At 40.0% G+C, this 14240-nt stretch overlaps 1 protein-coding gene across 1 annotated transcript in view; it reads left to right on the top strand.

Moving 5' to 3' along the window:
• Window positions 1–14240, top strand: part of dcc (DCC netrin 1 receptor) — a 233113-nt gene that overhangs the window by 201064 nt on the left and 17809 nt on the right. The window contains exon 28 of the mRNA XM_022744417.1: window positions 3904–4209. Coding sequence (XP_022600138.1) covers window positions 3904–4209 — 306 coding nt within the window. The remainder of the gene's footprint in view (window positions 1–3903; window positions 4210–14240) is intronic.

Raw genomic sequence — 14240 nt, 5'->3', positions numbered from 1 at the left:
GGTAGAAGCTGAACTAGGAACTTTCAGCAAAACTCTGCAGAAGTCCACAGAAATGTTTGTGAGAGGATTCACACACCTCTCACCTCTGATCCACATTTCACATACAGTCTAAAAAAACGTCAGACTACAGTGTGGTGTGTGGTAAGATGTGTTAAAACCCCCATGCCCATTGTTTTCTGTGGAAGTGTTAGGTATGTATAAGGAACCCTGAAGATCAGGATGTGAACCAGCAGTTCCAAAACCATATTACACAAACAAATTAGCCCATTAATTAAAAGGGAGTCCCCAAACCCACAGAGAAAAACAACAGCTTTAAATACTCTCTAGTCAAGACTGTCTACACTCCAACCTGAGGTGGTTGTTGGAGTGTTGAGCTAACTGGTTTACCACCTTCTACCTACAGTACTACCTCTAAGGCTGAGGAACACATCAGTAACTCACTTCATTAGTTGGTGAGGTTACAGGTTATTGTGGTCTTAGAAACCATTCCTGGAGAGCAAGTAATGTCAAAGTCTCTGTCCTGGTCTTTATTTGGGGGAGTTTACCAAAGACAGTTACATCAGCCAGACATGTGTGGTAGTTCTCATCCTAAAAGGCTTTTCTCTTATACTATAACATGACATCACCAATAACACTAAATCTAACTACCACTAAAAATAATGGGAATGCACCTAGTAACTATTGCTACTAATAGACTATTATTACTATGATTAATGGTATTATTAACAAGCTATTGTTATGACATCATAATACAACTTTAACCTTTAATAAATATGACAGGGCTCACACTGCAGCATCTTAATCTTCTCAACTCTCTATCCAGTGCCCCCCCGCCCTGTTGTATTTAAGCCATTTTGCAGCAGAGCTAAGTGCTAAACAACGGGGTGGTGAGCAGTAATTCAGTAATTGGCTAATTCCTGGTCGGCTTGTATCAATGATTTAACAACTGTAGCGAGACAAGGAGCAGCTTCAGAGTCATTGAGTTAGCCAACACACTGGGAGGACCGATTACTGCTGGCATAACACATGATTGTTGACGGAGGGGTGCAGTGAGATGTGAGGCAGATGTAATGAGAGAGAGATACAGAGGCTATTAATGAGGGAGATAACATAAACTTTACAATCAATGAGATACAACAGTGAGCTTCACTGACTGCAAAGTGAAGGTGCAAGACTGTGTCCAGTCCAGTTCAGTGACACCCAGCAGACAGCTTCAGGCTCTGTCACCATGTGGCTAATGACGGGGTGAAGTTAGTTAATAGTTGGATAAAAAACAATATTTTAATCAATTCATTCTGATTTTGGATGATTCAAAGCAATGTGAATACATTACGGATGTGGCTCAGCAGGTAGAGTGGGTAATCACAAGGCCAGTGCCTCTGTCTCCTGTGTGTGTGTGTCTGTGTGTGTGTGTCTGTTTGTGTGTGTGTGTGTGTGTGTGTGTGTGTGTGTGTCTGTGCGTGCATGCGTGCGTGCGTGCATGTGTATGAACTGTGAAGTGCTTTGGATGAATATACTGTGTAAATGCAGTCCATTTACTGTTTACTATGATTATATATCTCTAGATGAAGTCTTCGCCATAGCAACAGCTGATTCACATCTCATCATCAGATTTAATGCACATACTCTATATTTTATACTATTTTATATTTTATTTTAGACTTTATATTACTTGAATCACAATTTTACCACCACAATATTGAACTCTAGAACCACTACTGGTGAAAAACTCAACACCGTACCATTAAAGAGATATTTAACAGGGTAATCAAGAGTGTGAAAGCCAAATCTGGAAAATCAGCGTGTGGTGCTTGAACACAAAGCTGAGTTAAAAGTTGAGTTGCTGTAGTATGGTTAAATTATCCAGGAGTCTGAGGAAATTTTAAGTGGAAAGTTCTGATGTGAAAACTGAGCTGGATATTTCTCCAGCCTGTTGTCAGCAGCTTGTGTTCTTCTGCTGACAGAACAAATAAAAACCTAATTTAATAAATCAATTCACCATTCTGCTTCTACAGCTCTAACCAGTGGATGTGTTGTCCCCCCACGTGTACATTAAAGTGCATTAACTGTTGTGTTTTTGTGTGTAAGTAGAGTAAGAGAACAAACAACAGAGGTGTTATTTCATTGTGTTATTGCAGCCTTCTGTCAAAAGTGGTGGAGATTGGGTTTGTGATGGAGAGGAGATGGGTGGGCAGTAAATGGTAGCGATACCAGAGCTTATGAGAAAAGAGGACACATCTTCCCTTCCTCTGTCATCTCCTCTATATTTATTGTACTTTCTGCTTCTTTTATTTGTTTATTTTTTCTGGTTCTTCTTCTTGAGTTGGATCCCCTTCATTGTCTTGAAACTATCATAAAATGATCCAGACTGTCTGATCTCTGGATCACAGTAGCAGCAGTGTGATAAAGAGGAAGTAGAGGATTAGAGTCATGAAGGTGTGCATGCTCACCATAAGGGTAATTGGTGAAATGTTTCATGTTAGTTCTGATCTTGTGACTTCCTTCTCAGTGATCCTCTCTGGAGAAAGTTTCCGTTTCCTTTCTGGGTGGCTGTGAGTGGAGGATGTTGTCACACGTTAGCCCGTTAGCCTATTTTGTTTCACTCCATTCATTCAGCTTGATATTGTCCAGAGAAGTTATTTGTCTCTAACATCTGATGCGACCTGTAGGAGTGTCTCCTGAAATAGTACCTCTATGATGTACTAGACCTTGTCGTCATGGTTACAATAATAAACACACTGGCAGCATAAAGGACCTTCGTTGCCATAGGGACAAACAATCTACCTGGTTGGAGGGCTTGTTGCAAATCCCTCTCCCTTTTCTTTTTCCCCTCCCATCATCTGCTTTCCACCCCCGTGTTCCCTTCATCTTCAAGTATCTCCCACATTTCTTCTCCCAGCTTTACTCTTTTCTTCCTCTTGTCTCAGCTGGTTAATGAACACACATCAACTCTACATGAAATGAGTGGCTGTCCTGACTCACCCATGTTCTCTCTGATCAGACTGGCTGTAGCTACACAGGGAGTTTCATCTCTCATGTCACATCAGAGGGATGTTTCTGCACACAGTCAGGATATTTCTCTTATCTTTTCTTCAGCAGGAAGCTCCTCCTCCTCTTCTGTTATTCGTCTTCCTCTTTCTCTTACACGTGTCTCTGCAAAGGTGAAATCTCAGAGTGTGAAGAAATATAGCCTAAACAGAAATGACCACACTCAACAAAGAAAAAGAACAAAGCTGCAAATCGGAGTTCTGGGTTTCTTTACACCTGAGTGTTTTAAAATTTATTATTAAATGAAAGATTCATGAAAGCTTAACTGTGCAAATGGCAAAATATGACTATTTTGGATTTCATGGCAGGAAAACACAGCTCAAAGCAAAGACAGTGGACAAACATGACCCATACATGCATCCGTCTGTCTATAATGGGGTTTAAACACATTTTGAAGGAGCACAGATAATCAGGCACGCAGCTGAAGTTCTATGCAGCAATATTTACATTAACATTCTTGACAGAAAACCATTTTCAATCCTGCTGCCCTCATGCTGCAGCGGTCATTTAGACAATTGTAGCACATTTTCTCTGTGTGTTGCTGCCGACATCAAAGCAGAAACTGTCTGTGAAATAAGGCTGAAGCTCTTCAGGTTTTTCTCTCAGAATATTCACACGTTTGAAGTTTGTTTTCTTCACTGTACACTATGTTTTTCTGTCTTTTCTACAAATGAATGTTCACTCTTTACAAATGACTCTGATTAATTGGATGTTTGTCTTTTCCCCTTCTTTCTCCTTGTCCCCATTCTTTAATCCTTCCCTGATATCTCCCGTCTCTTTTCATCCTCCCACCAATTCTTTTCACATCCTTCCCTCTGTCCTAACTTCCTTCATCTCCTCCTTTCTTCTCCTCAGTGATGCCCACAGACACCTCCACCAATCCTCTCCTCCAGCAGCAGCCTCCACCACAGCAGGCCCCTCCCCTCCTTCCTGGCTCCTCTGCTCAGCCCGTGGAGCATGTTCCTGGGGTTGGCCCGGTCCCAGGTGCTCCTGCGGCTGCTGCAGCCGTCACTGAGGAGGCCCAGGCAGGGGGGGGTCGGACCATCCCAACAGCCTGCGTACGGCCCAGCCACCCACTACGAAGTTTCACCAACCCACTGCTGCCACCGCCCATGGGGACTATCGACCCCAAGGTTTACACCTCCATGATGCCGCAGTCCAGTGAGTACAGCTGTTTGTTAGTCTTTTTTTAAATCTGTAAGTGAACTCCACAATGATGTCATGGTGTTTCTTTATATAGTTTGTTTTATACCATGCAACAACAAGAAAGAGGGATGCAGTCAATATCAAAACATTCTGCCCTGAACATGAAGAGTTTTTCTTCCAGTTGTGCAGCACATTTTACAGCCTCACAAGTGTGACATGAATTTACGTGTCGTGACATCATGTGTTGTATTGTGTCAAAACACGACCATATGACAAAGAAACGTTACGTGATGTAACATGATGTTGTGTGAGGTGATTTGACATAATGTGACAGAATGTGACAGAATGTGACAGAATGTGACATGATGTGATGTGATGTTGTGATGTGATGTTACATGACAGGATGTAACATGATATGATGGGGCAGTGGATGTGTCAGGAAAACCCTTTTTCCCAAAATTGTAACACGACATAATACAACACAACAAAACTCGACACAACATAACGCAACATAACATTATGTAAATGAAATTTAGAGCCTGTGTGTTTAGCATCAGTTTGTCTAGTGTACGGTAGATTGTGCTGCCAGAGAGCTGTATTTAAGTGAAAAGGAAAACTCTTGACCTCATTTATCCTGTTTTCAATGTGCTTTGTTTTAGAAAAGTGCTGACCATGTTTGTCCTTAACTAAAGTGTTAAATAATTCCTCCATAGGACTGATGTGTAGTGTACTGTCCTAATAAATATGTATTTGTTGAGACACAGTTATGTTAAGACATGAGACACTGATGTTTAGATGATTAGATGTTTCAACAGAACTGACAGAGTATGAAGTATTACATCAGTAGTGATGTACTTTTATTGTTACCTTTATTACATAAACTTTAGTGAAGCCTTTTGCCCAGTAGAAAGAGTTCCTTGCCCTCAACTGGAGATTATTATTTTTTCATTTCTTCATCCCATTAAACACTAACAGTCTGGTGTAACGCCTTTAGGTGAAGTGAGAAGACGAGAATGAGCGAGATTTGCCTCACATGATGACAAAAAGATTCCGTGTTTGGTTTCAGTCTCTGAAGCTCCAGTCTGTCATTGATTGTTTGGTTTACTTCCAGTGACTCTTTGTTTAAGCTGGATTGTCTCCACTTAGCAACTGCACTTTGTTTAATATTTTATTCAAGGAAGCTAAATGCATTAGCCTCAGGCTGCTACACAGTGTGTGTTTGTGTGTGTGTGTGTTGTTTGTAGAAGCATATACTGTGACAGGGCTTGACATTAGCCAGAGGGTTGGACTGAACTCTCCCTGTTCTCTCTCTCTCTCTTTATGTTACCTGTCTGTCTTTTCATACGACTGCCCTTCTCTCTCTCTCTTTCTCCCCCTTTTCTCTTTTTCGAGGAGCATTACATTTGACAAAACACCCCTCTCTCCTCACCCTCCTCAGTTATCTCTTGTCTTTTTTTAGCCTTGCTCACAGTTCTGGATTGCCTTGGTACACTCCATGGTGTTTAGACAATGAAAACTGATGACATAGTGAGTCCCTGACATTTTCTTTAGCACTACCATCAAGTCAAAATGTCAAACTTTAGTTATGATCAAATAACTGAGCCTGATATCATCTACACAACTGATGAGCTACATCCATTAAAAAAATGAAAAAATAAGAAGGAAGATTATCATTGTAACGATGCTGGTATGTTTGTGATGCTGGTATGTTTGCAGTAGCTACATATTGAAGCTTGGTGATTTGGTCATTATTAGACAGCACATGGCTGTAGAATAAATCCCTTGAACAGAATACTTCTACTTCTACTGAGCCATCAGTGAAGATCTCAAGAACCCACCAAAACAAGTGAGAGAAAAGAGAACAGACACAGGAACAAGCACACTGTTGCAGACTGAACAGTGCTCAGATCGGTTGTTCTCTGCTCACTCATTCTTTTGCCATCTATGTACTTCCATATAAAACACCATTAGTGTTTGTGTGTTAGTAAGGAGATGTTCCACAATCAGCCTCCAGAACAGCTTCACTGCTAGTATGATGATAGTCAGTGTTACTGGTGTTCACGGTATTCACAGTGTTCAGGTACTCACCGCTTACATAACTTGCCCACTGTCCCCACTGTCTTTTTTCTTTTTTTTATAGACAGAAACCCCATTTGGTTCATTTTAGCAATTCAGCAGCAATGCCCACGTTCATCAGATAAAAAAACTCCAGTTTGTAAAATACTAGTTTTCAATACTTAGTCGGACACTACAATTATAAATTGACAGTGTTTGCTCCGTGCAGCAGCAGAGTCACTGAGTAACACAGAGTGACAGTGACAAGACAACAGTGGAGGATTTGGTGTCAAAGCCAAAAGCAAAAGCACCTATTTGGAAATTTCAGATTCAAACCCAGAGCCAAAAGGGAACCTGATGACATGAATGAGGCAATCTGCGAACTCTAATGAAGGGGCAACATCTGGAGGAAACACTTCTCATCTACAAATATTTTTCTTATGAAATGTCCAGTGTCATCTGTAACACCGGTGATGTCGTATCTATTCTACTCCATGTCCTTCCTCATGGACAACATATTCCCTCATCCCCTCTGCGATTTTCTTTCTTTTCCCTTTATATTCCCCTCTTACTGTCAGTCTTTTTCAGACCTGTCTTTCTCTTTCTCCTCTCCCTCTGTGTCTCACTCATCCTGGCCTCCCCCCTCTGATCACATGCAGCAGCATCAACACAAAACAAAACACTCGCCTACAATACATATGATCTCTGGACTGTGTGTGTGTGTGTGTGTGTGTGTGTGTGTGTGTGTGTGTAAGTGTATTTGTTGTGTGTAATGCTTTCTTTAGGTGTGTATCACCTCAGTGTGTTTGTGTGGGTGGGTGTATATAGTTCCATTATGGTTCTGTTTATACGCCCAGGTGGCCTCAGATTAACATTGATTTTCAGCTCCTGGAAACCTTTCGCTCAGAAATAGTGAGCCTGCGGCAACAATCAGCTCAGCTCCCAGAGACCCCCCGCTCACCCTGTGACCCCCCCCACCTCCCCTACACTGCTCCTCTCCAACACAGGCCCTCAGAGCTGAGCAGCACTACCTCTATCAGCCCCACCCCCCTCCATCTCTCTGTAAAGGAGGGAAAAAACAGACTTGTGAGCAATGGCGTTTGATGTTCATTGTTTGTCTTGTTTGTGTGTTTATTCGGGCCTGAATGACTCCCCCTGTGAGAGGAATGAGATGTTCTCATGCTTTAATTGGATTGTTGTGGTGAGAGAGTGAGGGCTGGAGAGAGTGAGAGAGACCTGGGCAGAGGGAAGGTTGATACAAAGGTTTGTAAGATGGAGAGAAGGCTGCACATGAAAGTGGTTTAGTTGACAGAGTCAGTTCTTCCTCTGATGTACCTGATGTTAGTTCCACAGAAACTGTAATGTCCTGGTTCTATTCTTGAAGTTTCTGGATTATGTTTTTTGTCAAAATAATGTGGAAACATTTTTATTGCCCATAAGTGAAAGACTTTTACTGTCAGTGTATTTCATTCATGTTTCTAAAATACTGACGACTGGGAAATAAAACATGATGAATGTTTTTGCCTGTTTTTAATCAAGTCAAAGCAAAACATAATTTTAAAAAACATTTCATAAAACCTCTTGAACCTTAACCTTAAAGTGTTATGAGTGAATGTAGAATTTGTACACTGCAACGATAGAGAGTAAATAAATAAAATAAAAACTAATTACAGTGTTGCCAGCAAAAGGGCAGTCAATGAAATCAGGTAAAATCAGGTCCTCTAGTAAGAGTTTGTTTTAGTTTGTTAGAGCTCACTGATTGTGTTGACCCGGTTTCCTCAGGCTTCAGGCCTTTGACTGAGAATGCTCTGTCACCTCTAGTTTTCAGCTGTACCTTGGAAAAAGAACAAAGACCTCTGCCTGAGGATCTAGCAGTTTGAATGTGACTAAGAGGTCAGATATATACTGTAACACGGAGAGAGGCCATGAAGAGCCTGAAAAGTCAACAGTAAGATCCTAAAATAAATTCTATAATACACTGTGAGCCAGTGCAAGGAGGCTAAAACAGGTGTGATGTGGATCTTGTTAAAAGCCTGGTGACTGAGTTCAGCTCAGTGCGGAGCAGGTGAAGAGGCTGTCACAGTAGTTAAGGTGTGTATGTAACGGTATCTGTGTCTTTGAAGATAAAATGTATAAGATGATAAAAGCAAGATTTCAGTGCTCTTCTTTCCATCATTAGCAGTTCTATCTTGTTTAGGGCAAGTCCCTCCTTCCCCAATCAAAGAGGGCAGAGCAGCCAGAGCAACTGGCGCCTGAAGCAGGATCCTGGTCAGCCTAGCTATAGCTTGTATGCTAACATTAGCTGATTGGCCTTTTCCAGCTAAAGCACAGCCAGTTTGCGGGTGCACATTATGTTCTTCCTGACAGTTCAACTTCAGCTTTGCCCTTGGTGATGGGTTCATTGAAGCTGCTGGTGACACACTGAACTACCCAGAAGAGTGAGAGTGAGAGTGATGACACAGCTGTTGTATTTATGGAGAGTGTCCAGTGGGCAGGTGAAAACATGAATGGATGCATAAAGACACAGAGAAGATGCTAAGTTTTGGACAATTTACTGGAAATAACTTTGAATGCAAAGTTATTTCCAGTAAATTGTCCAAAACTTTTTCATCCAACCTTCATGTTCATGCTGGCCTCAAGGACATTTCTGTTAAAAGCGCAGTCCACAACAGTTGCATAATGTTTTATGTTGCTCTGGAGGGAACTGTCCGATATATGAAAAAATAACTCTTAATAAAAACCTGAGCTCATCCTCTGCTGCTTCAATCTTTTTAAATCATTCTCATATGAGTCCAACATAGTTGTGATAGAATTAACTGGTTTAAATCAAACATGTTGTGAAGTAGTTTTGTAATATCTCAGCTTTAATAGTAATAATTATTGCATCATGATCATTGGCATTGCCAGTGAATGAAAGAATCTGAAGTAAAAGAAAACATGTCACTGCTGTGTCAGCAGATGAGTTTGAATTAGAAATAAATATTATCAACAACTACTATTCCAACTACTGTCTTCTCTTTTTAAATCGAGCCTCCAAAGCCCATCTGCAGCGTAAAGTATGATAGTGGGCAGTTAATGTGCAGTTTAATGCTGGAAGCTGTAATGGGATTGTCCGACTCAATGTCTGATACTGAGAAAAGACATTTCAGCCACAACTGGAGGCAGAAAGAGTGCCAGTTGTCATGGATGTTTTTAAGCCTACACCTTCATCTCGCCTCGGAGGACACACCTTATTACCAATGAAAAGCTTTAAGATAGGTTAAAATGGTTATCTGTAGCATTTGAACAACTTTGTAGGACAGACAGAGAAAGGTTGAAATGTTTGGTATTTTTATAGCCTCAGATCATACACTGGCCTTTTTTATCTTTTCTAGAGGCTGCAGTATTCATTACCCACACTATACAAAAGCCCGTAACATGTAACATTGTCAGATAACTGATGGTGAGCAGAGCAGCAGGTCAATCCAGGTGAAACTCCAGGTCATCTAATCTTCATGTCACTTGTTCATGTTAAGTGAAACTGGAGATTACAGAAAAAGAGTTTTCGAAACACTATGAGTCTTCAGGCATGAAGTAAAGATAGAGCTGTGGAGGAGGAGGAAAACGGGTAGAGTTGATAATCCATCTGCAGTTTGATTAGACATAGTGAGGTGGTCAGAATGTGCACTGAGGCCTGAGTACATCAAAGGTTTACATGCTCTCTACTCTACCACAAAGTTTCCAGTAGTTCTGTTCCCAGTTTTGTGGAGGCACAACTCTCCCAAGAAAAGATTAAAAAAAATGAGTCAACATTTCACTTACTCAACATAGCAAGTGTAAATATTAGGGGATGCTAAATAAGGAACTAAAACTGAGGCAATAAACAATAAATGTTATGATACTTTTTGGTATAATTTGCCATTTTAATCATATCATACTGCTGACCACTTCCCCTACTTTAAGATACAATCAATTCTGTTTCACTGTGTGATGAGATTAAACTAGATGGAAAGTGTTGTACAGGCTGATGGAGCCGCCTTCTGACAGCATCTGAACACATCATTATGAGATAGTAGATCTACATTATGACATACTAAAGATAAATTATAAATTAGTAAATCAGAAGGATTCAAGATTTAGAGATATCAAGTCAAAATTATGAGATCATCAAGTCAAAATTTTATATATTAATTCCAAGATGATGATGTGATAAAATTATGTGATACTAATTCAGAATAATGAAATACAAACTTGGAGTTAAGTAACTTTTTAAAGTCAAAATTATCCATGAAAAGTTTGATTGTTATGAGTTACTGAATCAGGATTATGAGATATTAAGTCAAACTAATATAGAAAGACAGAATTAAGGGAAAGTAAATCCCAATGAAAATATTACAACTCAGAATAAGTCAGTAGTAGGTCAAAATCAGTAAGGCAAAAATGTTGACCTTTTAAATCAACAATGTCAAAATTAAATATGAAAATTCTGAAGATGAAGCAGATCACATCAATGACATAGTAAATCTAAATTATGAGATGCTACAACAAGATTATCAGGTACTAAATCAGGATCATGACACAGACAGGCTTATATTTAATTTCTCCAGTATTTACTGACTTATTTTTATCATAACCAACTTCATTAATTTTTTTTTGTTTGTTTTAAACAGGCCTCCAAACGTTTTCCAATAATAGGAAGATGCTTCAAGCCATGGAATAAACATAATTTTGCATGTTAACAAAGGTTTATTTGGAAGAAACTTTTCACCTGAGAACATCCTTACCTCCTGGGCCAGTCTCTTTCACTCTTTCATTGGTCAGTTAGACAGGTGCTCAGACAGGCAGACATCAGACAGACAGCCACAAAGTAGAAAGGAGATAAATCAGACTGACAAAGAAACAACAGGCTGCTGTGGGAAGCGGATGAGAGCCCGACTGTTTCACTCTAGAGACACATTTCCTCAAAGACTCTTTTCGTCTTTAACTGCATTTACCTCAAACTGCCCTAAAGATCAATAGCCCCGCCCTCTCCATCCTCACCTCCTATCGCTGTGAATCTCTCCATCTTTGCCTTTGACCCAGAAACAGAAAGACACTGATGTGACCTCAAGTTGGCGTTTCACACCTCCACTCCAGCTTGTCTGGTAAATATATCTACCTTTCTGAGCAGTGGAGCCGCCAGTATACCCCATCCCCCCACAGACACACACATACAGAGATCCACCCCCCCACCCCTCTACACACCTCTCTCTCTGGCAAAAACCCCTGAGGGTGAGCAAGGCACCATGAAATTCTCTGTTATGGCTTTCTCCACTGTGGATGTGTAACCTTTGCTCCAGCTTTGTACTGCTGTGACTTATTGTGTTTTCCGCAAAACGTTTTTTTTTTTTTTTTTTGAAGCTCAGTTCAGTTTGGATTTGGTCTGACAGCAGCGTATTGAGAAGTCATACATTGTCACAGCTGGCGGCAGCAGCACAGGCAGCAAGGACCGTGAGGATCCCAGAGAGACACACAGGGCGGTGCAGTGAAAGAACTGCACCGCTTCATTTCTTCTTAATAAGAAATTTCTTCTTAATAGAAGAAATGAAGAGGACCAGGCTTACAGACAGACAGAAGGATAGGTAGGTAGGTAGGTAGTAGGCAGGCAGGACAACAGGTAGCTACACCCAGGTAGTAGGCACATAGTGAAACACATGGAGACATACAGTAAGCAGACAATCTGTCAACTGACTGGGATAAAGAGTTGGCATAGATACCAGGGAGCAGATCAGGGAAATGGGGAACAGGTGTGTAAGTAGGCAGGGATGCTCAGGTGATTGAAAATGGGAGACAGGTTTGCAGGTGGCTCCAGTAGCAGTCAGAGATAGATAGATACTTTATGTATCCCCTAGGGGAAATTCATGTGTCCATTAGCTCATTGTTGATAATAATAATAATAATAATAATAATAATAATAATAATAATAATAGTTATAATAACTCAACAATAATAATTACATTAGTCCAATTCCTCAGAATTCTTGGCTGAGGTGTTGTATAGCCTGATGACAGTGGGAACAAAGGATCTTCTGAACCTCTCTGTTCTGCAGCAAAGTGAGATGAGATGTTTGCTGTACCTTGTAGGCCAACATAAGCCTATTTACACATTATATTTGATTGAAAACTTCCTTTAACATAACCCAGAACAAAAACAACAAATCAAAGCAGCCTACTGAAACATTTTAACATTTATAACACATTTGTAACAGAAATTGATTAAACACCAAAAACGAACTAATCTAAAACTAAAAAGAACCAAGAATTAAGTTTATGAACAACAAAACAATAATCTAATAACATATCAATTTTAACTTATTATATCTGTAGCCTGACTACTTAAACTGTACAGCAAGTCAAAACAATTAACCTGTTTTCTCCCACAATTTCCGCACATGGGTTTGAGGCATTTGCACCAGGTGCCTTGTATTTTATTTTGGTTTCTGCTTCGAAGCACCTAGCACTGCCTCCTTGTTGGTGTCTGCTGCAGGGTTTTGTTTGGCTGCTGACTTGGACCTTGTGCCAGCTGCCTGACTGCTCGTTTGCTCTTCGCAAAAGACCTCTGACCTCTGCTCCACGTCTACACCTTGCCCAGATATGGAGCCCCATTCAGCATATATTTTTGTTTTGACATCCGCAGCCAGCCTAAATTTGATGCCAAATTTGGCAGGTTTGTTCCTCATGTACTGAATGAATTTGCACCGGGCCTTGGTGGGGGACAACTGTTCATCCACTGTGATTTCGGCGCAAGGCTTGTAGCAGGCTATGCTGTTCTGAACAAACTTGTTCCAAGTGGCCGACACCCAGGCAAACTTATCACGCTCGATAGTTCACGCTCCAGACCCACGACTGATTTTTTTTTAATTGATAGTTGCTAAGCAACTGAGATAAACAATTTAAGAGCGCAAAACTCCGACCGGGCAATATGACTGTCTATGGCCAAAATTGGTAGAAATGACTATATTTTCTTTACCTTTTGTGTAATTTATATGAAAACAATTTTAAATAAAGGAATAAAGGAAAAGTCAGGCACCAATAGGTCTGTATTTTTTTATTTAACAAATTTATTACACATGTAAGTTGTAGAATGGTCAAAATGACTGTCATGGTCATTCTAGAAGACTTAACCATCTTAGTATGCTATAATTAGCATGCTATGTGAGTGTATGCTATGTGAGAATCTCTCTGTGACTTAATTTAACCAAGGAAATAAGGAATAGTATACATGTATACATGAACTAAACAATATCTTGTCTCTTGAGGTATCACCAGAAGAAATTATACCATCTTCATAAGTAATCATGGCATATTACATTCACATAATTATTCCAGCATTCAGGATAACTACAGCAGATGAGGACTTGTATCTGTGTAGAGAGATGTTGTAATGGAAGAAGTGGGAGTTTGTTTTCATTGTTCTTAGCTGCGATCCTAAGGTGGACTTCATTTTTCTTTTTTAATGCTGTCTACAGGAAAGCAGAGAGTATGATTCAACATTTTGAAAGAAATATTTATTCTCAGCAGGAGACAATAAAGCAAACATGTTTGTGAATTTAAAAAAAAAAATTAACAAAAAATTTTAGAATTCCTTTTTTACTGGGTTTGAAAGACTCCTGATCTGAACTGTCTAGGAGCCTATTTTTCTTTCTAAATACAGATTTTCCAGTGAACTGACTGAAAGAACTGGAAGTTAAATCTGTTTATTCCCTGTGTAATTCAATTTTTGAACCATTTGTCGAGTCAGCTGGTCCCTTTCAACTGCAGGAGTGATTCCAGGAACCTTAAAACTGTTTTAGAGACAGGACTTTCAAACATAAATTCAGTCATATCATTGTGTATTTTTGTTGTTGTCGTCTGATTCTCAGACTCAACTGGAATTTAATTTCACTTTTATAAATATAAAGTCTGACAGTGTTCATGCTAGCTGTTTTTTTGTTGAGGAGAGGCTGTTATGTCTAGATTTTGAGTGTGTAAAGT

Source organism: Seriola dumerili, unplaced genomic scaffold (assembly GCF_002260705.1).
Source record: "Seriola dumerili isolate Sdu_G_001 unplaced genomic scaffold, Sdu_1.0 BDQW01000081.1, whole genome shotgun sequence".
Taxonomy (NCBI): Eukaryota; Metazoa; Chordata; class Actinopteri; order Carangiformes; family Carangidae; genus Seriola; species Seriola dumerili.
Note: the sequence above shows the minus strand (reverse complement) of the source record. Positions and strands in the feature narration are given on the sequence as shown.